We start from the raw sequence: 24,229 nt of genomic DNA, 5'->3' as shown, positions 1-24,229 counted from the left end.
ACTGTTTGAAGTAAGACGTTTCTGACATTAAGATAAGGTGACAAACTGTCGTTTTTAAAAGCCAGAAAAGTTTTCAGTTGTCATAAAAAAGACAGTTTGGCACCTTATATGTAGCAAATCTTAATGTCAGGAACGTCTTACTTCAAATGGTAACGGAAGTAAAAAAATGTGTACATCAAATGAGAACGAGCGTGATATCTATATGTTATATATTATCATTTAATCAACTTGCAGTTGAAGATTTAGCTATAGTTGTTCATATTCGTAGTATGTTTAGCAGCAAATACAATGATCTTGATATTGAAATTCAATCTACTTTTTGTGACCTTGTCAATCTCATTTTTTATCTCAAAATTCTGTAATATGTTTTAACTAAAATGCAACTTTAAAGGTATAGAAAGCATGCTTTTGTTTTAAGTAACTTGATAGTTCACATTTTCTGTTAAAACCTCTGTTTTGAACTGTATTGATTTTGTCTTATTCTCAGCCAATCAGATACTACTTAATGGAGACACTGCCCAAGCTCTGCACCAATGGGAGGAGAAGCTCAACTCCCTGCAAGACAAACCAGAAACCCCACAATCAGTTGCCATGGAAACCGTCACCCTCCTGTCCATCCTGTACACCCACCTGCTACAGTACAACCTAGGTGTTGCCCTCCTATTGGTCCAGTCTTTGATTGACAGCTGGGATGGGGAGAGCTCCACCAATCAAGGGCCATCAAAGCTTTCCTCCTACTTAGCAGTTGAAGGGGGAGGAGACTTTGATGGCCAGGAGGGTTTGGGTGTTTTGAGAAAGGCGGCGAGACCAGTCGTGCGAACGTTAGCCAGGTTCATGGCAGCGTATTTCAGCAACAGACAGCTGTTTGTGTACCCGCCACATGCAGCCAGGCCACTACCACCTGTGCACCTGAAAGTAGAAACAGGTGTGTGTTTTTAATCCTATTGGGCCACACCAATTTAATCTCTTGGTTAACTTTTTTTTTAATTTTAGCAAAAAATCATGAAAACAGAAGGCTGGGGTGAAAACTTGTACCTGACCCTGTTCACACTCTGAAATTGTGTGCACCAAAGTACAGACTTTTCTCTGAGATTCTGTTTTCCTGTTACTTTTCTAATCAAGCATTTTTTTTTAAATTCCGTTAACCAAGAAATTGAAATGGTGTGGCCTTAGGCTTGAATTTTTCTAAAGTAAAAAAGGCATAACTGTGAATAATCTATTTTTCCCAAGGTTTAACTCTTGACAAAAGCAACATGCTAGTTGTACAACCTTGGCTGTCTCATGTATGGATGTTTCAGCCAAACAAATAAATCAATAAATAAATCTATTTTTGCATAGTCACAGGATTGAGGGTTTTGGTTGGTCACTACTGCTGGAGAAGACGGATGCCCCAAGTGTGTGGGTCTCAGATTTGCAACCCGTCATCCACCTTAAATAAATCCACGCGAAGGCTACCGTGTCAACCCTCCTCACTCAGGTGTAGGGACTGACACGATCATCATACTCGATCGAATATCTGTATTTATGTCTGTACTTTCTGTATCTGAATACAAATAAAGATCACAAGTGATTGTCATACTGTGGCCAACGAGTAAAAGTTTCTACACCCCTGCTTTGAGCTGTGTGACACCCATGCTAATTCTTGCATGACCAGCTTTTTCAAAAGCATTTCTTGTTGTTTAATTACGGCTAAAATAGCTTGTTTCCTTTTGTGTTGGACTTCAAAACCATATAGCTGTCTTTTACCTCCTAGGCCCCCGTGCCACGCCCCTTCATCACACCGAGGTGTCCTCTGCAGTCAGGAGACAGAGCCTGTCTGATGTGTGGACTGCAGACTTCACCATGGAGCTCCTGCTGTTGTGTGGACAGGCACCTGAGGCCGTGTGGTTGGCCAGCCAACTTGGAGACTGGAAGGGGGCCTTCATGCTGGCTGTGTCATACCTGGACTACTTAAAGACAATCCCAGCAACTGCCAAGTAAGCAAAAATCGTAGTTCAATCTTAGATTCATTGCACAGTGAATTTTTTTAATATTAGAATCACTTGTAATAAACAAAAAAGCCGCTAGGGTGTCCAAACCTGCACTGCATACTCTCTGCCCCAAGAGCTATCTATCGCTCAAAAATCAGGACCATAGCATGTCCAGAGCTAGCCTGGGCGCCATCCTATTACTACCGGGGCTCCTACAGCGAGTGTAGGACTAGGAGCCCTGGTAGTAATAGGATGGCGCCCAGGGTAGTCCAGAACAGGAGATATCAAAACAAGAAATTCCACCGCAGTGCAGTACTGTAACAAGCTACTAGGGGGCTCAAGATCTAGTCATTTCAAGGTGTCAGCAAGACCTACACACATACTAAATATCAGGACAATCCACCCTGGCCTTCTCGAGTTATGAGAGGTATGCAGTTCCTAGACAACGAAGAACATTCCTGTGGTATACCTGGAATTCTTGCAACTTTGCGTGATGCTGAAACATTTGGCTCGCTCCTGAGGCAATGCCAAAAATCTTAGTTGTACCCGAACCTTTTGTTATCTGCATCTGTGGTTGTTGTCATTGACATTTTTTTGTATTTTTCTTTCCCAGACTAAACAAGTCTCTACAGCTGCCAGATAGTCTCCAACCTCTGGCACTCCTGCAGGGCAGATTGATGTCATTCCTGTCTAACTCACTAGGGGGAGCTGATACTAACTCCAATGCTCCATTGGAGGGGACATCCCATGCTCTCAAGAGAACTGCTTCCACAGGTGAAAAAAGCACATCATTATTACAGGTTTGCGTAGCAAAACCTTTGTTGGATCCGTTGGCATGTGTGGTGGCTGCCATCTTAAATTGTGATGTCACAGGGTCGTCATACGATTTTATTGGGAGGGGTGTTTACTGGGGTCGCTAGCATTCTCTCTATTTTTAACAAATCGGCACACAACTATCACGCATTCAACTCAAATAAAAAGATTCAATACCAATTCATATATATAAAAAAAGTATACCCAGTAATCACTAATCTTATAGCAAACCTGAAGTATACGTAGCACAAATACTTAACTCTAGTTTCTAAAATGTTCCATATCAAAGTGTGGATTGTATCACATAGGGACAAAACAAACATCATTAGCAAACTTTAGTCTCATTTTAGTAAGGAAACATAACAGAGGATTTTGGTGTAGTTATCTGTAGTGTTTCCAGACTACAATGTACATGTAGTTGTTAACATGTAGTTGAGCATATACGACACATATTTGTAGTATCCCATATTCAATTTATTCTGCAATTCTTCTGCAAGTTGCCATGGGGTGCTAAAGAACACACATGCTATGCATAGACTTATAACCAACTGAACATATTTCTATTGTATCTATATCATTATGATGATAATTAATCCGAAATTCATTCCAACATTCTTTAACCAAAGGTTCGCTAAACTTCGATGAAGACTCCAGCACGGACCAGGTGTGTCGTAGTCTCCAGGACCTGTTTACCGTGGCAACGGTTGCCGGGGCGGAGGCCGTACCGTGGCTGCTGGAGAGGGTGGTACGACAGATGCAGGCGGTGTGCTCCAGACTGAGCACAGAGGTGCCGGCAGGGCTGTACCTCCCCGCGCCACCGTTGTACCTGCCCCAACCAGCATCTACATCAGAGGTGAGGATTAGTCCATTGTGAAATTTCAGGGGTGTCTTTTTTTTTTCAAACAGTAGAAGTTTTGATACAGGGAGAAGGCAAGTTTGTGGGTGAGAAAACTTTTATTGTAAAACCTTTGGCACCCTTGTCAAATAATTGTCTTGCTCAAACTCATATCATTGATTTAACCCTTTCCTCATTGAGGTAGCAAGTTAGCTCTAGATTTGTACATGTTACAGAGTTAAACAGCAGGGGGGAGACTGCTAGAGTATACTGTTACTGCTCCAGTGAAATGGCCTTAGGCCTAAGAAGCAATGTGGTCCCAAACATATAGTATAATTGGATAAAAATAATCCGTATCCAAAAAATAAACGGCTGCATGAACGTGTGTTTATATCGGTGGAAATTTCCTTTTAGCCAGCCCAACTGATCTCAAGCGTCAAACTGATGAAAGCTTGTTTGTAACTGAAGAAATTAGTACTAGTAAAGTTCGGCAGCCGCGCGCGAGGTCGGACGTGCACAGCCCGGCAGTTTGAGTGATGCGGTCGTTCGCTTACAGCTGGAAAGTGCCTTTTGTGGGGTGTAGCTAAGTGCAGTTTGTAATTGCAATAAAAAAGAATTGTATACCAACTGGTAGTTGGCAATTTTTTTCACATCTAGGGTAAATGTGCTTAACATATAGAATGAATGACATTGGTGCATTTCCTATAGCTTCATTAAGAATGTGCCAGGTAAAACATGTTTTATAGCATGTAAGCCTATGTAGCAAAAAAACTCTTGAATGAGACCTTAATGTAACAATACTATGTGTGGGACTGCATTGTTAGCAGTAACACCTAGCTTCAGTGCACTGTGAACCAGTCAGTATTGCCCTGATGAAGATGACAGACGTCGACTCTTGTAAAATACGTGGTAGTGAATAAAAAGCTATTCATGTGTTCCTGTACTCTAGGAGTATGTGGACCCAGATGTCAGACATGAGAAGGACCTGAGGAGAGAGATGGCGCACCTGACACAGCTGGCCCTGGTGCTGCTGCAAGCTGCCAGCTGTCAGCTGCCGTGTGCCAGGTGGTACCTGCAGCAGCTGCTACAGGCTAGGCAGGTGTACAACAAGAAGGTATGTGGTGTCAGTTATAACTAGAGGCACTAAATGTACTTGAGCTCAAACCTGTGCTAGAGCAACATGTTATTTTCTTAACTGCAGTTCCCAAAAGAATCAGTAGAGAGCACTGCTGCACAAGGGTCCTGGGCTAAATTCAATGCTTCTTTACTTTGTGGTATGAATGCTTCTCCTTTCTACTTAGGTAACTGGTTTCGTTTGTAACTAGAGGCACTACTTGAGCTCAAACCTTTGCTGAAGCAACATGTTATTTTCTAACCTGCAGTTTATAAAAGAATCAGTAGAGTGTACTGCTGCACATTGGTCAAGGGTCCTGGGCTAAATTCAATTCTTCTTTACTTTGTGGTATGAATGCTTCTCCTTTCTATTAGGTAACTGGTCTTGTTTGTTACTAGAGGCCCTACTTGAGCTGAAAACTCTGCTAGAGCAACATCTTATTTTCTTAGCTACAGTTTTCAAAACAATCACTAGAGTGCACTGCTGCACATTGGTAAAGGGTCCTGGGCTAAATTAAATGCTTCTTCACTTTGTGGTACCTTTGTCTATACATGTAGATCTACATAAGCATGCATGCTTTTCCTTTCTTTGTAGTTGGAATCACTGTTGCCCATACAGTTAGTTTGCCTTGATTTTCTACCTATAATGATGAAACAAAGAAGCAAGTATAACAGTCTCCTGGCCCCCAGGATTCAAACCCGTGCTGAAACCAGGCAGCCAGATCACAGGCCGCACGCCTTAACCACTAGGCTAAAAGGTCTAGACCAGTTAGACTGGTCAGTTGGAGGCGATTGAAGTTGAACCCCACTGTTACAATGATTTTGTTTTAAAGCATTATGACTATAAAGCATATTTCTATGTTCTCTTTTACTCTAGATCAAGAAACTTCCTTCTGACACTCTAGTTGAAATGCCAGAAGGCCTAGCTGCACTGCTAACGACTGGTCAAGACTTTACAACCTTGCACGGCACATCTCAGCCCCAAGGTAGTCTGTCAGCACCATCTCATCCCCAGGACACTCTGCCCGAGCCAATCCTGAGGGTCGTTTCATCCTTCCGTCGGCTGTGCGGACTGTTGTGGATGTTAGAGGCCAGAGAGAGGCTCTCCCTGTGTGGAAGAAAGCTGCAAACACTCCGGGAAAGGGCATTCAATAAGGTAAATAGAGCTGTGTACCTAAACAAATTGTAGGTACAGGTACACGGGTTTAGGTACAGGTCCGGACCTGAACCTGTACCTAAACTACTTGTTCAGAAAATGGTAGATTTTCGATAAGGACAAAAGCATGTTTGAGCTGGTATTAACATAATATTTAATTGTGCTAGGTATTATTTTTATGAAAACACAGATGAAAATTTGACTCCAGCCTTGCAAATGTGTTTTATGTGCTGGAGTGTAGTATAGATGTGGCTTTAGTGCACTGCCACAGTAATTTCATAGTAATTTTATCTGTCGTCATTGCGAGTCAGACTTGACCTGATTAGTACCGGTCCAGTACCGGTCCACCAGGGTTCAGGTATTTTGGACCTGTACCTAATTGATTTTACCCGGTACTGTATCCTTAGACAAGAAACTTGCAGACTTTATGCTAGATCTACGCTCTAAACATCAGTCATCCTCATTATGAAGAAATTAACTGTTCTCCAGCTCCAAAATCGGACTCAAAATTGGACAGAATTTTTGACTGACTCTCTCGATCTTCTTCAGCTATATGACCCAATGGACCGTTCCAGCCAAACACCATAATCCCCAACCCCTGTTCTAGTTTGAATGCCTCAGTCAAAAACTTGTTGGACAATAATGGCCGCTGCCACTTGGCTGTCAATAATGCCAACTGATTTTTGTTGGCTCTTAAACCCTTTCAGAGCAGGTCAATAAAAAGTGCTATGCCAGAGAACATACTGTAATTAACTTTAATATAAGGGCAGGAAAATATAGCGGTTGGGGGAAAATGGAGTAGGTCATGGCACTTAACGATGGGAACAAACATTACTATCTTAAATATTAGTGATCAAATATTAGCAATGATGAAATTTTAGCTGTTGACTAGTGACCGTTAAATCAGCTAGAATTAAGTTACATTTAAGAAATCAAGAATTACAGTTATTGGTATCTGTTCTCTGAAGAACAAATAATATAGTACACCTTCCTAAGCTTAGCTTATTAATAAGTGTTTTCCATTTTTCTTTTAGCCTCTTGGCAACAATGACAATGAGGAGCTTGAGCTATGTAAGACAGCTTTAGACTGGGCCCTGAACATGCTTCCCTTCGCTGACTACTTGGACGCTGAAGACGACTTACAAGACATCGTACTGTCTTTGGTAGGAGAGCTGCCCATGACAAGGACAACAGGTGAGTGTCTTAACATGTTTTCTTTTATGAATTATTGTTACTGTTATCGAAAAAATGTATTGATTTTAGCATATAGAATAAATATTATAAATGGTATGATTTCTGCCCTGTGAAAATTTCCAGTTAGCACACATTTGCACATAAGTAGACAGGCCTGTCCCTGGTGCTGAACACACAATAACAACCACACACGCACACGCACACACGCATGAACCATTTCTACGACCCCATTTTCTGAGTATCTATTTCGAGTTAGCACACATTTGCACACAAGTTCCTAGACCTGTCCCTGGTGCTGAACACACAATCACAACCACACAAAAATATGAACACACACACAAAGAGGGACACACACATGTACAGACACACAGGCATGCACACACACATGCATGTTACATGTCCATAGTATATAAGTACTGATTCAAATTTATGACTAACTTTTAAGACATATAGTTCTTTTACTTGTTATAAGCTTAAGACTTCTGCAATACTCTTGTTCAATTTTTCTCTTGTTCAATTTTTACCCATAGGAGATATTGTTGCTGACCATTTCTACGACTTTCTCTTTTTCTGCCGAGTATCTATTTCGAGCTAGCACACATTTGCACTCAAGTTGATAGGCCTGTCCCTGGTGCTGAATACACACAATAATAACCACACACACACACACATTATTCCCTATAGGAGACATTCTTGCTAACCATTTCTGCGACTTTTTTTCTTTTTCTGCAGAGTATCTATTTCCAGCTAGAACACATTTGCACTCAAGTTAAAAGGCCTGTCCCTGGTGCTGAACATACAATAACAACCACACACACACACACATTATTCCCTATAGGAGACATTCTTGCTAACCATATCTACAACCACTTTTTCTGCCGAGTATCTATTTCCAGCTAGAACACATTTGCACTCACATTGAAAGGCCTGTCCCTGGCGCTGAACGTACAATAACAACCACACACATGTGCACACACACACATTTTTCCCTATAGGAGACATTCTTTCTAACCATTTCTATGACCCCGTTTTCTGAGTATCTATTTCGAGCTAGCACACATTTGCACTCAAGTTAAAAGGCCTGTCCCTGGTCCTGAAAACAGAATCAAAACCACACATACACACACACACACACACACACACACTAAACACAGACACACACACACACTCCCTCACACACACACATACACACAGGCATGCACATACACATACACACACACATGCATATATATACCTTGTCCATAGTATGTAAGTTAGTGACGAATCAAAATTCATCATTGATTTTGAAGAGATATGGTTCTTTTTCTTGTTATAAGACTGCTACAATGCTCTTGTTCAATTTTTCTCTCATTCAATTTTTTCCCCATAGGAGACATTCTTGCTGACCATTTTTACGACCCCGAGCTGCTCTCCCCTACCGTGGAAGAAAAGTGGAATCACCTTCAAACCAAGATGAGGAAGACCAGAATATCAGTGGACCAGACCACCGAACAAAAAGGGAGGGTATCAAAAGAAAGCAAAAAGCAAGGCAGCAAGAATGATGGAAAATCTGCCATGCTGTCAGTCTACTTTCACAAAAAGAGCGGCAAGCAGAAGAAGGAGATGGAGAAGAAAGCTCGAGTTTTCGGCTCGTACGAAACTCAAGTCTTCAGCAAGACATCCTCCAACGAGAAAGTCTGTGTCGGCTCTTGGCCGTTCGAGACTGACGACTCCTACCTTTTCTTCTTAGAAACCTTCTTCTCTGTTGCGTTTGGGAAGGCAAAACAAGAAGAGAAAGGAGACAAGGTTCCACTCCTAGCTCCGTACAAGTTAGAGGTACGGGAAAGAGAGGTGAACTCCATGGCTCACAAGGCAATGTTGACGTTCCAACATAAGAGTCTTGTCGTGAAGGCGGCAATGTCTTTCCTTGGGGAGGCAAGTTACAAGGACATTGAATCCAAATCTCTTGGAAAGAAGAGCTTGTCCCAGTCTTTGTCTAGTGTGGTGGGAGGGAAAACAGAAGGAAAGCGCTTGTTCAAAAGTAGAAGTGTTGCAGATGTGAACGAAAGCGAAACTATCCGCACGGGTGACGTCGGCGCAGAAGGGGATGACGGGAAATCTCCGAAAAGGTCGCTCTCCCAACGAAGAGCTGCAAGCCTGTCTGACCTTGGACAGCAGAGGTCACCCACAAAGTCATGGGTCAGTATGACCGACCTGAGGCCAAAGGGCGGCGTCAACCTCGGCGGTAAGTTTAACGACCTCACCCCCCTGGTGGAGTGGCTGCACCGATGGTCCTGTAAGAAGAACGTGATGAGTCCCAGCACCAAGGATGGCGCTTTTCCAGGGGGAGGGGGTGCAGTGGATAGCAAAGCCGTGATCAGAGTGAGAGTTCCCCCAAGTTTGGTACTGACGTCGTTCTGGTTAATGGAAAACTTGTACTTCAAGAAGCAACTGTCAAGTTCGACGCTACAGGTATCACCTCAGGAATATGTCGTGTATCCAGCATTCGGTGGTAGTGGTTTAGGCGCACAGCACGCAACAACATCGCATGAGTCTGAGAAAAGAGAAGAAACAACAACAAGCAATGTACATCAAGATGGAAGACAGGACTCTAAAGAGTCTTCTGAGGAAAACAAGGGAAGGAAAGGAAGAAAGCAAACCAACGTTGAGAAGCAAGGGTCGCATGAGACAAGCAGTGAAGGCATGAGCACTGATGAAGCAGGAAAACAAGCCAGGCGTCCGAGAACAACAAACAAACAACAACAAGCAAACAAGAGGGGGAAGAGCCCTGTCAGAGTGCATGGTCAGTAAAGAAACTGAAATGTAAAATTTTGTAAAGGAGTAAAGATTTCTATTGATTGTCTGTTTGTATTGCATAACCAGAAAACTGTGTAAAACACCTGGTAACAGTTACTGTAAATGCAGAAATGTTCCAAGTGGTTTTATGTTCGCGGTTTTCACGTCGACCATTTCACCACGAAGGTAAAACCATTGCAAACATTTTTGTCCAATACTGAAGTAATGTGTGACTATAGCGCTGTCGCAAACTTAGAACCACCGCGAACACTTCATTTTCGCCTTAGCGAGAAATAAAAACCACGCGAACTTAAATGCATTACAGTACTGAAGCAAGACATTCAATGTAGAAAGGTAGTGGATGCTACATGTACCTGAAACGTCTGACCGTTTCCAAAATCTATCCGTTGCTTCAGTAACTGTTACCTTTTGTATCTTATTACCTGGATGTCTAACCTTCATCAACATAACAGTTATTTTGTACTAAATTGTAGGTTTGATCCACTCACACTAGGGTGTACCCACTACACTTACCAATAAAATTCGGCTCTCCTCAAACACTGGAATCAATTGATAATACTTCTATCTATTTTTCAGTGCATAATCTATGTAACTGTTGGATTTGACTTTTTTTCTTTTTCTGTATAGCCTCAATCCCCAGACATGTATTGGAGTCGCCCACTGAGATATCCTCTTCTTCATGGACCCCTGTCCTGTCGTCTGATAGCCCGGTAAGAACACTTGTCTTCTACATTCTGCCTTTTCAGGGCTCGAAATTCATTTTTGGGAATAGTTGCACTCAGGTGCTGGTGGTGCACCTAACCTAAAAATGTAGGTGCAAAGTAAGAATTTGGTGTGCTCAACATGAAATTAAGTAGGATGTCAGCAAAATTTTACAAACCCTACAGTCTTGCCTCTCTTAAGAACTTCAATCTGAAATTCTATAGCTATTAGGGGTGGATACCGGTTCGGCTCGATCAGGTTCGAGTTCAGGTTCAGGTCCAAAGGTTTAGGTTCAGGTCCGGACCTGAACCTAAACCTGATCCTGTCTAGATGATATCTTACTCTTAATAATCTTACATTTTATCAACCCAATTTCAATGTTAACCTTATTTTTGATGCCTTCTTTGTCAATACAGAGAGGAGACACAGAGCACTAACAGGCAGATAGAAGATACAAGACACTTTCATTTTCAACAAACGTCTTTGCTCAGAGATCTCAAAAAGTCAACTAAACAAAAAAATCACTCCAGACTAACTTTTAGACCTAGGAGCACTGTGCTCCTAACTCAAAAAAGTTAGGAGCACCAGCAAAAATCTAGGAGCACCACTACAAAAAGTTGGAAGAACAAGCAAAAGTCTTGGCCATACCAAATAATACTCCTATTAACAACCGGGAATAGAATATTTGAATAGATCATAAAAGATAAAAGCCTACATTGATGCTGCAGAACAATTGGCAATTCAAGTTATTCAATACCTTCCTGCATACTAAATGATACTAGTATGAGGGATTTTTAGAAAAATTGGGCATAGGTTCCCCGGCTGGCCCCAATCCGGGGGCCACGGTGCCTCAAGTTCAACAAGTTGAAAAATACACAATGGCATTTTTTACTTGGAACAAGGCAAGTAATGATTCACATAACCTTGAATGATAAAAAATAGATAACTCTAAAATGTATCTATTGGTTTCATGACCAAAACAAATAAAGTCACATTCCATAATTTGAAACTTTTCTGCTGCCATCAAGTTCAACATTTTTACAGGCATTTTTTTCACCCCCACCCTCTGTCTACAAATAATCCAAAATACTTTAATATCCTTGAAATTCTTGCTCAATAGGATCAAAAATTATCTGTTTGTTCGGTTCCTTTGAAACGCACAGTTCAAACTTCGCGCGTCAGGACCGCGGCACCGCCATCCAATGACAGGCCGACGGCATGGAGAAAGCTTTGTAATTCGTGGCTGTAGATTCTAGACCGTAGCAGAATGAAAGTAGCACCATAATGACGGGCAGATCATGAATTTTGAAATGATATCGGTGACAAAGGGAAAATTTAATATTTTTGGGGATAAAACTCCACTTGAATTGATTCATTGATTTTTGATCGTAAAAATCATCACTTGAACAGGTGAAAAATGACCGCAGGAAACAGGCCTTGCATTCTGCTGCGGTCTACAATCATCATGGCGGCGGTCCTGAACGCAGAGCGCACGGCTAGCGCTTTACTTTCATCGGCAAATTTCTGGCGTTTGAAACATTTTACAAATCAAACAAATACATCACAAAAGAGAGAAACTTATATCCTTTATTTCTATGGGTAACTTTGCCACTAGGAACGGATAGTTTTTGTACCGCGGGTGTGGGAACATGATAGAAAATTCACCTACGGTAGCGTTGGAATACCTAAACATTTTCAGCTTACCGCTAAGTTCTGCAGCCATTATCCTGGCGCAGATCGTAATTTTTGATTGTCGCACCGTGCGACCGTGATTTTAAATCTAGTCGCATTCTCAAAAAAACTGGTCCCATGTGCGACTCACACAGTCGCACTCACGAGCGCTGCCGGGCGGGCGGCGGCACTCTCAGACTCGGAAAAAAATATTTGTTGCATTACATGTTACTTTGTTTTGACTTCCGGGTCCAAAAAACCGGTTCACGACATTCGGTTTTTTTGAACCGGTTACCGCATGTTTTTCCGGTCCAAACCGGTCCAGTCGAACCGATATCCACCCCTAATAGCTATCTTCAAAATTGAAAAAAAAATACATTTTGTTATACATCAAACAAAGTACAACAAACTTTCAGGTTACATTGCTTTTTCTGATAATTTTAAGAATATGCAGTATTGTATAGTCTACCCTATAGCCTATGAAAATGTCTAAGTACAGTCAGAAATCGGGTACACAGCTCCAATTTTGGGCGCACAAAAGTGCACATGCACCCAGTATTTCAAGCCCTGCCTTAACACCAATGGTTCCACCAAAACTTGAGACATACTTTGCTAAAGATTTGAATTTTTATTGTCTTTCTGAAGTTATAAGTTTTTAATCATACATGTATCATAGATATTTTTTCTGATGTTTCAGACTGAAGAGAAAGTCAGGCCACCGCAAGCCTCCATGACATCAGTAACCAGTATGTCTCCTCAAAGGGTCGAGGCGAAGAAGAAACTTTCCTTCGCAAGTCAGCCCTCTACTCTCAGGTAAGAAAAAGACACATAAAATTCTTCTGTATAAAATTATATAGACACTCACTGTCTAGTATGCTGTAAATGCAGAAATGTTCACAGTGGTTTTATGTTCGCAGTTTTCGCAGTGACCGTTTCACCGCGAACTTAAAGCCACCGTAAACATTACTGTAGCTGCAGTATGTGACTATAGTGCTGCTGCAAACTTAAAACCACCGCGAACACCCAATTTTCGCCTTAGCGTGAAGTAAAAACCACGCAAACTTAAATGCATTTACAGTAGTGTAATATTTGAGTCAGATGATGATGAGTGTTAAACAACAGTGCTACAATGCTCATATTCAAAGCTTTTTCAACATCCTGTTATATCTGTTTGTTAAATTAAGCCCTGAAGAATCCATCAGGAGTGAAGATAGCAGCACATTCAACATCAGCTCCCTGGCAGATGATGAATCACAAGCCACGCCCACGGGACAGCCAATCACAATCCCCACCCCGGGGTCTCACCTGACCAGAGAGAGACCGGTCGCCTCATCCACTCCGCATTCCGCCTACGGAGGTCAAAGGTCAGGCGAACAAGGACAAACACCTTTTGAGAAAAATCCTGGAAGACCAGCACAAGATGGAACTGTCATTCACAAGAAAGGCCAAGCTGGGTCAAAGGGTAAAGGTCGTGTCACGTCAACTGGAGCACCTGTTCCCAGTGGTTCTTCGTCTCTACCTGGGGTCTCTGTACCTAAAAAGGTACATTTTGTAAGTTTGTTTAAAATCTGTTTCACCACATATAGGTTTGACAGCACTTGTATAGTGCAAACTTAGTATATTTTCGTCAAAAGATTTTCTAAGTTGTATCACAAGGACTTCCATAGAATAATTAGAATGCATGAAAATTCTAATACTAAATATTCTATATTTAGTCACTGACGAAAGATAGTGGATGCTGTCTAAAACTTTTGACTGTTTTAAAATTTTATCCAGTAAGTTGCTTCTCTATGTATGAGTATTACTAACTATTTTTGGTGTATCTGCTATAGTATGTTTCTGGAATTTTATAGACCTTTATATTGCTTTATAAATGTATGATATAGTTAGAATGACCGCCGGCATGTGTTATCTATAAAAGCTCTTACTACTGTACATGTACATCGCCCCCCTCCCCCTTTCCACAGGGCAGCACAGTGCCAGGCAGCCCTTCCTCTTCAGTTGAAGATGCAGTAAACAATGTGAAGGAGATGAGACAACTGGTCAGGTCGGAGCTCAGAAGCATACTGGAGGTATGATATGAACTATAATGATAATAATGATAATGGTTTATTGGTCAGAAATCACCCGTGCAATGGCAGCCAGTGCTGAATCACAATTACAATCACAACAAGAGTTCTACGACCTCATACCTTCGCCAAATGATTTTGACCTTTATGACTGACGTATTAGGAGTGTTTTTCATCAATCAAAAATCATACCAGTTGATCCTCCTCACCCAAATAACATAAGTTGTCCAAACCTCCTTGTTATGATTATGAGCTTAACAAAGAAGGTTATGCTAACATTTTTCATCAATAATGCAAATAAGCTCCTTATTAGCATAATTTGATTCAATGGTGTTCACATTCACACAACTTCTAACTGCAACAAGTATGAAATTGCCGTTATTTACTAGTATGGAATGATAGTAGTTTCTCATGAATTATGCAAATTAGGCCTACATTTGCATAATTTCTATCTATTGACATTCCTCTCTTCCTCAATTACAAATGTCACATATTTGAATAGTCATATCATGGAACACAGCAGGTTTTTAAAATTGCCTCATTAATTATAATCTGATTTGCATAATTATCATCCAATCATACAAAGCATCACGTAAGCTATCTACATACCAAAAATCATGACCATCCATCAAGCCCATCTCGAGTTATAGTATTTTCTCATTAATTATGTAAATGAGGTTCTCATTTGCATAGCTGATATCTATTAATATTTCTCTCTTCCTCAGTTACATATGTCACATGTTTGCGAGTCCTATCATGGAAATTGATGGATGTATAAACTTTCCTCATTAATTATGCAAATTAGTTACTGATTTGCATAATAAGTATCCAATCATGTACATCATCGCTCAAGCTATGTACATGCAAAAAATCATGACCTTCCATCAAGCCCTTCTTGAGTTATTCCCTTTCAAAGTCTGAAGCAAAACCTGCCCCTGCAGTTCCAAAAAAGTTGCTAGGGGGCCCAAACCTATACCACTTACTCTCTGCCCAACGAGCTATCTACCACTCAAAAATCAGTTCCATAGAATGTCCACAACACGAGATATCATAACAGGAAGTTCCGCTGCAGTACCGTAACAAGCCGCTAGGGGGCCCAAAATCTAATCATTTTCAGGTGTCATTGAGACCTACCAACATACCAAATACCAAGACAATCCTTCCAAGAATTCTCGACTTATCGTGTTCACTAACAGACACACAGACATGCTCGGTATTCCCATGCTGTGGCACTGCATTAATGACTGTTCTTACTCATATAAGGCCGTGTATATCCAACTTTTGTCTCCCTCAACCACATTCCACACCAATGAATACAGGGCTGACGTCACTGTTGAGTTGCGCGGTGAAATTGGGTCCTCACACTAAACTTTTGAAACCCCCTTTTTTCTTGAAAATTTTGGTCAATTTTGGATTCTTTTGGGCTAGAAGGAACGGATAGGGTCTAAGCTTTCCCAGTTTGGTCAAAATTTGTATGTTTCAGTCTTTTAATTGGTGTAAGGAGATATCTTTGTGGTTTGGTTTCACATGCTCCGAGTGGACTCTTCCAGGCTGGGAGTAGGTCAAAGTTGACGATTGTTTTCGTCTGTCAGCTGTTACGAGAGAACGAGCTGGTCAACTGTCTATTTTCTTTGCATGATTCTAAAGTAGACAGATGTGGCTTTCTGGTGCATAAGAATTTTGGGGGCTTTCAATTAAGGTGAATCCTTTTCTGAGCCCTTGTTTTAGTGCTTTAAAGCATTACTGCCTATGGGCAAATCTATCTCTTGTATCTGCCCTACAGCTGGCTGATAGCCAATTTGTCCCTGGCAGTAACTGACGTTTCCTGCCTGCCTCATGACCCCTCATGACCCCTCATGACCAACTTTGCACCCCTCTACCCGTATCAATATCCCCTGAAACAACACAGCCCACACGTCGCAACCAGAACGCATAGTATGAGCATACAATTTAACACATTTTTACACTTTTCTCGTTAATTATGCAAAGTACTTCGCCCAAAATCTAATCATCTTGAGATTTCCCACATACACACGGACACACCAAATACGACAACAAACCATCCAGGCGTTCTCGACTTATCCTGTTCACTAACAGACACACAGACATTCATCAAAAAATAACCTACTCGACGAAAAATTTCGTCGCGAAGGTAATTAATACACAACAGATACTAGTACATATTTGCTCTACTTGCACTTCATTTTGGTAAACTGTCACAAGAGTCTGGGCGGCTGCCATTCGGCGCCATCAGGTGACCTAAATACGACCTTCCCCAACCGAAGTCAGGTACCCTTCCCTGGAAAGTCGTGTAAAGTGCCTTTTGTCAATGGCACAACATCGGGGTATAGCAGTGGTTTCAAACCCGGGACCTCTTGGTTCTGGGCAAAACACCTTACCGATTGCAATTGGGCCACACGATGCCACGATGAACTGTACTACAGCAGTAAGTCAGAGTCTTAACCTTCTCCCTGCTGCCTAACTCTGTAACCAATAGAGAATGGGGTGGCAAATGGCTACTTCAGTGTACTAAAGGTTAACTTGATTGTATTGTATTGTATGTATTATTGCTAAAGAAACAAGGACAAAAGATACAAAAACCAGAAGTTATGGTGCAGTACCAAAGATGTCCGCCAAGAGGTCAAAAATCAACCTTGACCTTTATCTTCCCAAGATCTACACGCATACCATCATAATTACCTGAGGTTCTCATGTTATGCTAACCACAAATATCCGGAAACACATGCACACACACACGCACACACAGACACACACACATGCATGTGCACGCACACACACACACTCACTCAAAACAATACCTCCATTTGCCATGGAGGTAATGAAGCTTATTGTTTATTTTGTTCTTCCAGGTGCAGCACCAGAACATAGTGAGCCTGTTGAACACCAGTGGAACTGTGAATGTGGTGGTGGGGAACAACCCCGGTCGTACACAGGTTAACACAGCAGACAGGCACACACAGCAGGTTAATCATCAAACTATCTTTAACATATCACATTTCCTATATAAAAGAATATGTAGTACTTGCCACTATAAGGGATGTCCCTGTATCCCAACTGCTAACAGCCTAATACTGTTGAGCACATGTACCATAACATCTAGGAATTTCTGTCTGTGTGCATATGTGTATTATAGTTATAGGGGAAGGGCTCTTAATCCCTCCTTGTAAAATGATATACCCTGCTACTGAAATAGACACAGCAAGGAAACTTACTGCCCTTTGTGCCACTATGCACAACAACAACTTGCCATTATTATGCTTTAATCATAATTTGTCCAAAAATATTTCTCAAACATTAAAGTCAAGATATAATGTTCTAGAGTCAGAGTAAAGAAAGGATACTGTAACAGTGTATTCAGTACCACCACGTCTATAATGAGTTATGAGCATATACTAGATGTTGTTAATTATAATTACTTCCTCCCCCTTGCAGGTGAGCCAAGAACTGCAGGTGGCACAGCTGGAACACATTGCTGCACAGGTGTCTCCAACTGCACCTGCATCGGCGCAGGTGCAGAACGGCCCACAGCCAGCTGCACACAACCAAGGAAACCCCACAACACAGCCGCAGATGGAACCTTCCATTCTCAATACTCAAGGGCGGTCTCACCCTACAGTTCCTTTGCTTAGGTTCCCAGGTTTTCCGGATTATAGCCAGAATCCTGGTACTTCCGCAATTCCGCAAAATACACGCGATTCTAGTGCTAACCCTCGATATCAGAATCCGTCAACTTTTGAAAACCCGCATCGCTATGACAACATGACAAGACCACATAATCCTGGGCACAATCCTGGTTACGCTGTTCCAGGAAACAACTTACACCCCGGGTTTGCTGTTCCCGAGAGCAGCCTACACCCCCCTGGCATGCCACTTCTGAGACTGCCTCCCGAAATACCGTTTCAGCGACCAGTAACTGTTCCATTCCAAGCCTGGGGACAGAACAGTGTTCCTGCCGAAACACACGACCACAACGCACAGGCTTCTCAAGATGGCGGACGCACAGGCTGGCCAAGTCACCTAAACCTTGAACAGTACGATGCTGAACTTGTGAACAGTGTAAACAAAAAGGGTGCTAAGAAAGACAGAGGTCCGCTGTTACCAAATAACTCAAAATCTAAGAAATCGTACGCCAAGCCAGTGACCAACCCAACACCACAGGAAGCAGGTGCTGAAGGAATGGGATTCCCAGGTGCACCAGGTGCTTTCGCACCTGCGATGATGCCGCTGCTGCACCTGGACAACAGCTACGCGCCCTCCCAGATGATGGGAGGAATGTACCGTATGCCCCAACCTCAAAACAACTATCCACACTTCCCGGCATTCCCTCAACCACCAATCATTCCTCCCCCTACGGATATAGAAGACGTCGCACTCCGTCTTCCACTACTTCATCTTAGAGACAATCCGCAAGCTCCTTCCTACCAGTACAGCTTTGCCCCAGGCATGCCCAGACTTGTCCCACCGGAAGAAATCATCGCTTACGAACAGAAGAAGCATCAGACGGAAGTACTTAAGACACACAGGAGACAGAAGGAGGAAGAAGACGCGGCCGCTAGAAGACAGGAGAATTTGCCGCTTCTTCAGGCAGACATTGAGCCGTGGGATCCGAAGGGGGACAGAGAAAACTTGAACAGGTATGTTTGTGATGAAACGACAGTCTTTTCTTTCTGACTCCGTATTTGTAAAAAGAAAGAAAAACTTCTGAATCAAAGTTTAACTGCAGTTGCCAACACAAAAATTGGACTAACGCAAATTTTCGACTGATCGTCTCCAGTCTTTGTCAAGGAATGAGCAATCTACTGCTTCTGTGACGTCACGTTATGCGGATAGAACATGTGACGGGGGCGCCATAGACTTTCTGCAACTTATGATTCACGGCTCATCGAGTCCGGTGTTCTATCTACATTGTATTATTAGTAAGTTAGAATATTTAATGGATATAAAAGATGTCATTTTAATTTCAGGGCAGTGAAAAGTTGTCTCAAGCCAATATCTTTTTATGTGGAGCAAAATATGTGTCTGTTGTGTATTTTGTGATTGTAATCCCTGCAGCAATTCAGCACTGGCTGTCATTGCACAGGTAATTTTCTGACCAATAAACCATTGTTATTATGTACTTTTCCTATAGGGCATGTGAATTTTTTAAAAACTTGTCCAACCCTGCATCATTTAAATGAATGTGAGTACACCTAAAATGTACTCAATGATCATCTTAACACAAAGAATACACTGTGAGCACAAGAGGCCTCTCGTACATGTAGATCTAGTCAAGTATTGAGTAATTGATCTGTGTACGTGTACTCATAGTACTGTTTCCATAGTTGTATCATCATTGCTTCAGTGGTAAGACCGGATTAGAAACTGTTCTAATCTTATCCATGTCTTCTAGGCAAAGACGACGTATGCAGAAAGACTCTGGAGTGAGTCAAGATGCTGGGAAGGTTCAAAGAAAGGGAAGTTATCGAGAGAAGGAAGACAGAAAGTCAGTGACAGAAGACGAGGATGAACCAACACACGATGAGGTAAATTTTCACTCAGTGGTCCATTACGATCTTGTATTTTTTTCCTATGTAATTAAACTGTAAATCAGGCTATTTATTTAGCTAGCAGGGTGTCAGGGCGTCTTTTGGATGCCCTACACTAAGAAAACAAAGAAATTAGATGCCCTCCTTTTGCAGATGACACCCATAGGACACCCTGTTTCACTGGTAATAACATACACATGTACATGTGTTCCACACTCTGTGATTTTTTTCTTTTTTGTTCATACCAGACACTGGGATAGCATGAAAATTGATTGACATGCAAAGCTACCGGTAAATTGTTAATCCATAGAGCCCATTGGCGACATTTTCGCATTGACTGCTCACAATAACGTTGCATATTTTCTGTCAGTGTGCGCACTGCGAACTTTAGACACCACCTCTATCTATACCTTGCCATGAAAAGTCTCATTAAACTAATAAAAAGAATTACAGTAGATAGTTTACCACAATAGCATTTTCTTTCTTTCATTTGGGTGGCTAGATTCTCAAGTTTACTACAGTACTGTAACAGTAAATGCTCCTATTATAGATAGTTAACTGAACATTTTAATGAAAATCATTTGCTAATGAAACAAAAATGATTGATTTCTAACTTCTTGTGGTTTGAGTCTGAAGAGAAAGTAGTCTACTATCATCTTATACAATCTTAAGTGCATTTGAAAACACTTGAGTTGAGTCCCAAAGCCCCTCTCAGTCTACCATATTGTTGTTTTCCATACACTACATGTCAGTTCAAGTAGGGGTATGTTACATTTGTTTGTTCCCATTGTTTTGCCACCCCATGGAAACAAGTCATTCACAAACTTCTTCAGACTTTGAAAATTGACTTATTCCCAATGTTTTCCAAAGTGGCGTATTTACATGTATGTAACCTGGCATATTAATGTTAATGATCACTGATAATGAAGACTGGATTTGGACAATATTTGTGTCAGAAATTACAGTTCTTATACATTCTCCTTTTTGTTCTAATTGAAATTATCTTAAAACTTCCTCTGGTCATGAAATTTGCAAGTTGGAAAAATATGAAAACATTGCGTTTTTTGGTGTTTATCACCAAACTTTTTTGGTTACTACTAACTGTATAAAATTATGATTTTGCAATTATGTATAGTTTTCAATTTACATGTAAAATTTATGCCAATATGCAATTTTACATATAACAGAAAAAAATACTATTAAGCACACATATGCCATGGTTCAGGTCAGGACCTGAATCCGTACCTGAACCTGAACAAGGGTTTAGGTATGCAGCACTATTACAGTTACACTGTTCCAATGAAGATTGATGGATTAGAATTCAACAGTACTTAACTTGCAAATGAAAGTAAAAGGATACCCTCTCAGTAAGTGCAGTACACACTAAGGACATATTGACATCTGTGCCCCTAACCTAACAGGTGTCAGAATGGTGTATGTCACAAGTGGTGTGGGACAACCATGCAAATGTTACCATGGCAACCCCTCAGAAACATATTATGGGCTATTTTTGTACATACTGTGCTTGATAAGCCTATAGAATTTCTGTGCACTGAGTAACCATAGATAATCTAATTATAAAATTTAGTCCTACTGGCCAATGATAAAGCATGCTTCTAATGAGGCTGGGAGGGTGTTCAACTGTACTGCCTGTTTTTCTTTTAATTTTGTTGCAAATAATTGGATTTCTTGGCTTTGAATTTTCTGTGGATTCATACTGTCTTGTTTCCATAGCTTTTCTAGGTGGGAGGGGTTAAATTTCGGGAGAAGCGTTGTTGAGAAAATGATGCAGATTTAAGTATATCTTAGTTTATTGTAATTATAGGTTACCACTGAATATTATATTGAACAGACATTGATTTTTTCGGACGGAAAGAGTTATATACCATTCATGGTTAAAGTACAAAACAGGTGTTGTATGGGATAGCCATTCAGTTCACTTGTTAATTCTTATCACAATCTTCATGATTTGAATTTGCAATTCCAGGTGGTTTCCTGACAAAGAATCTGTATTTGCACTCTAGTTATGATATGCTTTTATTTCTCGTTGGCACATCTGTTATTTTTGTTAGACTTGGTGACCCTGATGACAATATCTTTGTGTTCAGGTTCCAACTCCAGGTGTGATAGTGGTTTTCTTACAAAGAATGTGTATTTTGCACTCTGGTTGAAATATGCTTTTATTTCTCATTGACACATCTAGATCTGTTGTAACTGTTCTTGTTTCTTTCACTGTAACTTTATGTTCACTGTTTTCACGGTCACTTCTGTACCATGAAGGTATCATCACCATGAAAAAAACTGTTGTGATTCCTTCACACATCTGTTCTGTAAATCACTTGCCGCCACCGTGAAGTTAAAGTTCAGTAAAAATGTCCATTTTCCTTACACCGTGAAATTTTGCTACCGTGAAGATAAAGCGAATTATACTGTATTTCTGTTAAACTTGGTGACCCTGGTGACTTTCTTTGTGTTCAGGTTCCAACTCCAGGTGTGATAGTTGTCCAGCCCTCCCCAGGCCCTGACAGGACCACACAACAGACAGCCACAGCTCAGGACTCAGTCATGCCCAGGGACCAGGGCTATGTCATACCACCTGGTAAGACTAATGTTTTTGTTTGTTCACATAACATGATAGACTGCATTAAGGCATTAACACAGCACGACAGTCTTGTACAGTAAGTGTAAGGTGCAAAGGAAAAGACAGGTTTGATCCTGTCACACCTTGTGTAGCAGGCCAGAGTCCAACCCCTAGCTGCTAGGCAGATTTTAACCAGGTAGGATCTGAACAGGGGTAGTTTCGGGCCCACTACACCGGGATAGGCCCATAGATCAATAGATTGAAATTCAACAGTACTACATGTTGAACTCTTACGGGTAAGTGTGCGGGGTTCTTTAACCCTCAAACCACCGTATGGGGTCAAAACTGACCCCAGGCGTATATCAACATGTGCCATTTTGACATTTCGAGTCGAAAACAAAATTCCTTCTATGAGTTTGTTTGTATATATGTCTTATAACTTCTCACAAGTTTTTACCGAGATTGGCTCATTGTTGATTACGTTATCCTAGAAAGTTTACGCATGGTCCAGTGGGGTCAAAATTGACCCCAGCAAAATCTGCACTCATATTCCCTATTGTTTGATACTTGTCATCTAGTAACATTTATGATAAGGGTTATTATGATCATAGTTACAAAATATAATTTTGTAGAAACGTGATGAAAACAATCTTTTTAAATGAACGTAAAAATTAATGCCGTTGCGACGTCTTATGACGTCATTTATGTGATTTTATTGACGAAAACCTACAAATTGGGTATTTCCGTATAATTCAAAGGCACACGATAAAACTTACTAATAGATAGAAATTATGTATGATAAATCATAATATATCCAAAGACGTTATTTGTAGATGGCAACAGGAACGACGTCAAAATGACGTCATAAAAATTATATTCATATCAAGTTACACTAGGGAAATCCGCCATCTTGGTTACGCCATCTTGAATTATTTTGAATACATTTTTTCATCATATAACCTAATAACACAATAAAAATGGACCAAAACGTTTATATTAAGATTGTTTCTGTTTGAATAAACATGGTAATGATGAAATTTGAGGTTGAAATAGCCGGTTATAGCTAATCTAATTATATCGTCCGCCATCTTAGATTTTTACCGATGACGTAATCAAATATGCATAAATTATGAATATTAAACCATAAAAATGATAGTGAATTAAATTGGTTGGTATTGATGTAACAAAATAAGTGCAGTTTAAAAAGACAGCCCTAGAATTACATTGTAAAATCCAAAAGTAGCGACTTTTTTCCAAATATGGCTCTAAGAAACCGGTTGCCATAGCAACATGAAAACATTGATTAGATATTTCATTCAATGAAAATTGTTGCCAATGAAATTTTAGCAAAGGTGACCAAGTTTGGTTGTTCTAGCGTAAGCCATTCAGATGCTATATGACATCAAGTGTTGGCGCAGGCCTCAAAAGAGCCCACTTGTCTGAATAGCGTTAGTTGCAAAAGACGATGTTCCCTATTTTTGCATAAATTATGATAATGAGCAAAAATTATTCACACCTAATCATCTCAAACTGTCCGTTATAGATTACTTAAACTATACATATATACAAACCACAAAAATAGTCACCAATAAAGCTATATTTGTAGAAAACATTGTGGGGTCAGTTTTGACCCCATACGATAAGATTAGTCGTAAAAAAGCTACGGTGGTTTGAGGGTTAATGTACTTAAGGTGCATGTATGACTCCCCAAAAGCACAGGACCCCCTCTTTACATCCTGTCCAAGAGGGCATTGCTCATTCAAACTAGGTCTGGGTCAAGGAA

At 40.9% G+C, this 24,229-nt stretch overlaps 1 protein-coding gene across 1 annotated transcript in view; it reads left to right on the top strand.

The window, feature by feature from the left end:
* Positions 1-166: 166 nt before the first annotated feature.
* LOC136438678 (ciliogenesis and planar polarity effector 1-like) overlaps positions 167-24,229 on the top strand; it is a 43,799-nt gene continuing 19,736 nt past the window's right edge. Inside the window, exons 1-17 of the mRNA XM_066433592.1 lie at positions 167-191; positions 488-925; positions 1,754-1,976; positions 2,584-2,744; positions 3,410-3,636; positions 4,568-4,732; positions 5,609-5,887; positions 6,922-7,081; positions 8,451-9,863; positions 10,505-10,587; positions 12,948-13,063; positions 13,435-13,792; positions 14,218-14,322; positions 17,190-17,303; positions 17,773-18,974; positions 19,730-19,862; positions 22,344-22,464. Of these exons, the coding sequence (XP_066289689.1) occupies positions 167-191; positions 488-925; positions 1,754-1,976; positions 2,584-2,744; positions 3,410-3,636; positions 4,568-4,732; positions 5,609-5,887; positions 6,922-7,081; positions 8,451-9,863; positions 10,505-10,587; positions 12,948-13,063; positions 13,435-13,792; positions 14,218-14,322; positions 17,190-17,303; positions 17,773-18,974; positions 19,730-19,862; positions 22,344-22,464 (5,323 nt within the window). The remainder of the gene's footprint in view (positions 192-487; positions 926-1,753; positions 1,977-2,583; positions 2,745-3,409; positions 3,637-4,567; positions 4,733-5,608; positions 5,888-6,921; positions 7,082-8,450; positions 9,864-10,504; positions 10,588-12,947; positions 13,064-13,434; positions 13,793-14,217; positions 14,323-17,189; positions 17,304-17,772; positions 18,975-19,729; positions 19,863-22,343; positions 22,465-24,229) is intronic.

Source organism: Branchiostoma lanceolatum, chromosome 7 (genome assembly GCF_035083965.1).
Source record: "Branchiostoma lanceolatum isolate klBraLanc5 chromosome 7, klBraLanc5.hap2, whole genome shotgun sequence".
NCBI classification, from domain to species: domain Eukaryota; kingdom Metazoa; phylum Chordata; class Leptocardii; order Amphioxiformes; family Branchiostomatidae; genus Branchiostoma; species Branchiostoma lanceolatum.
This window is presented reverse-complemented; position numbering and strand designations above follow the sequence as displayed.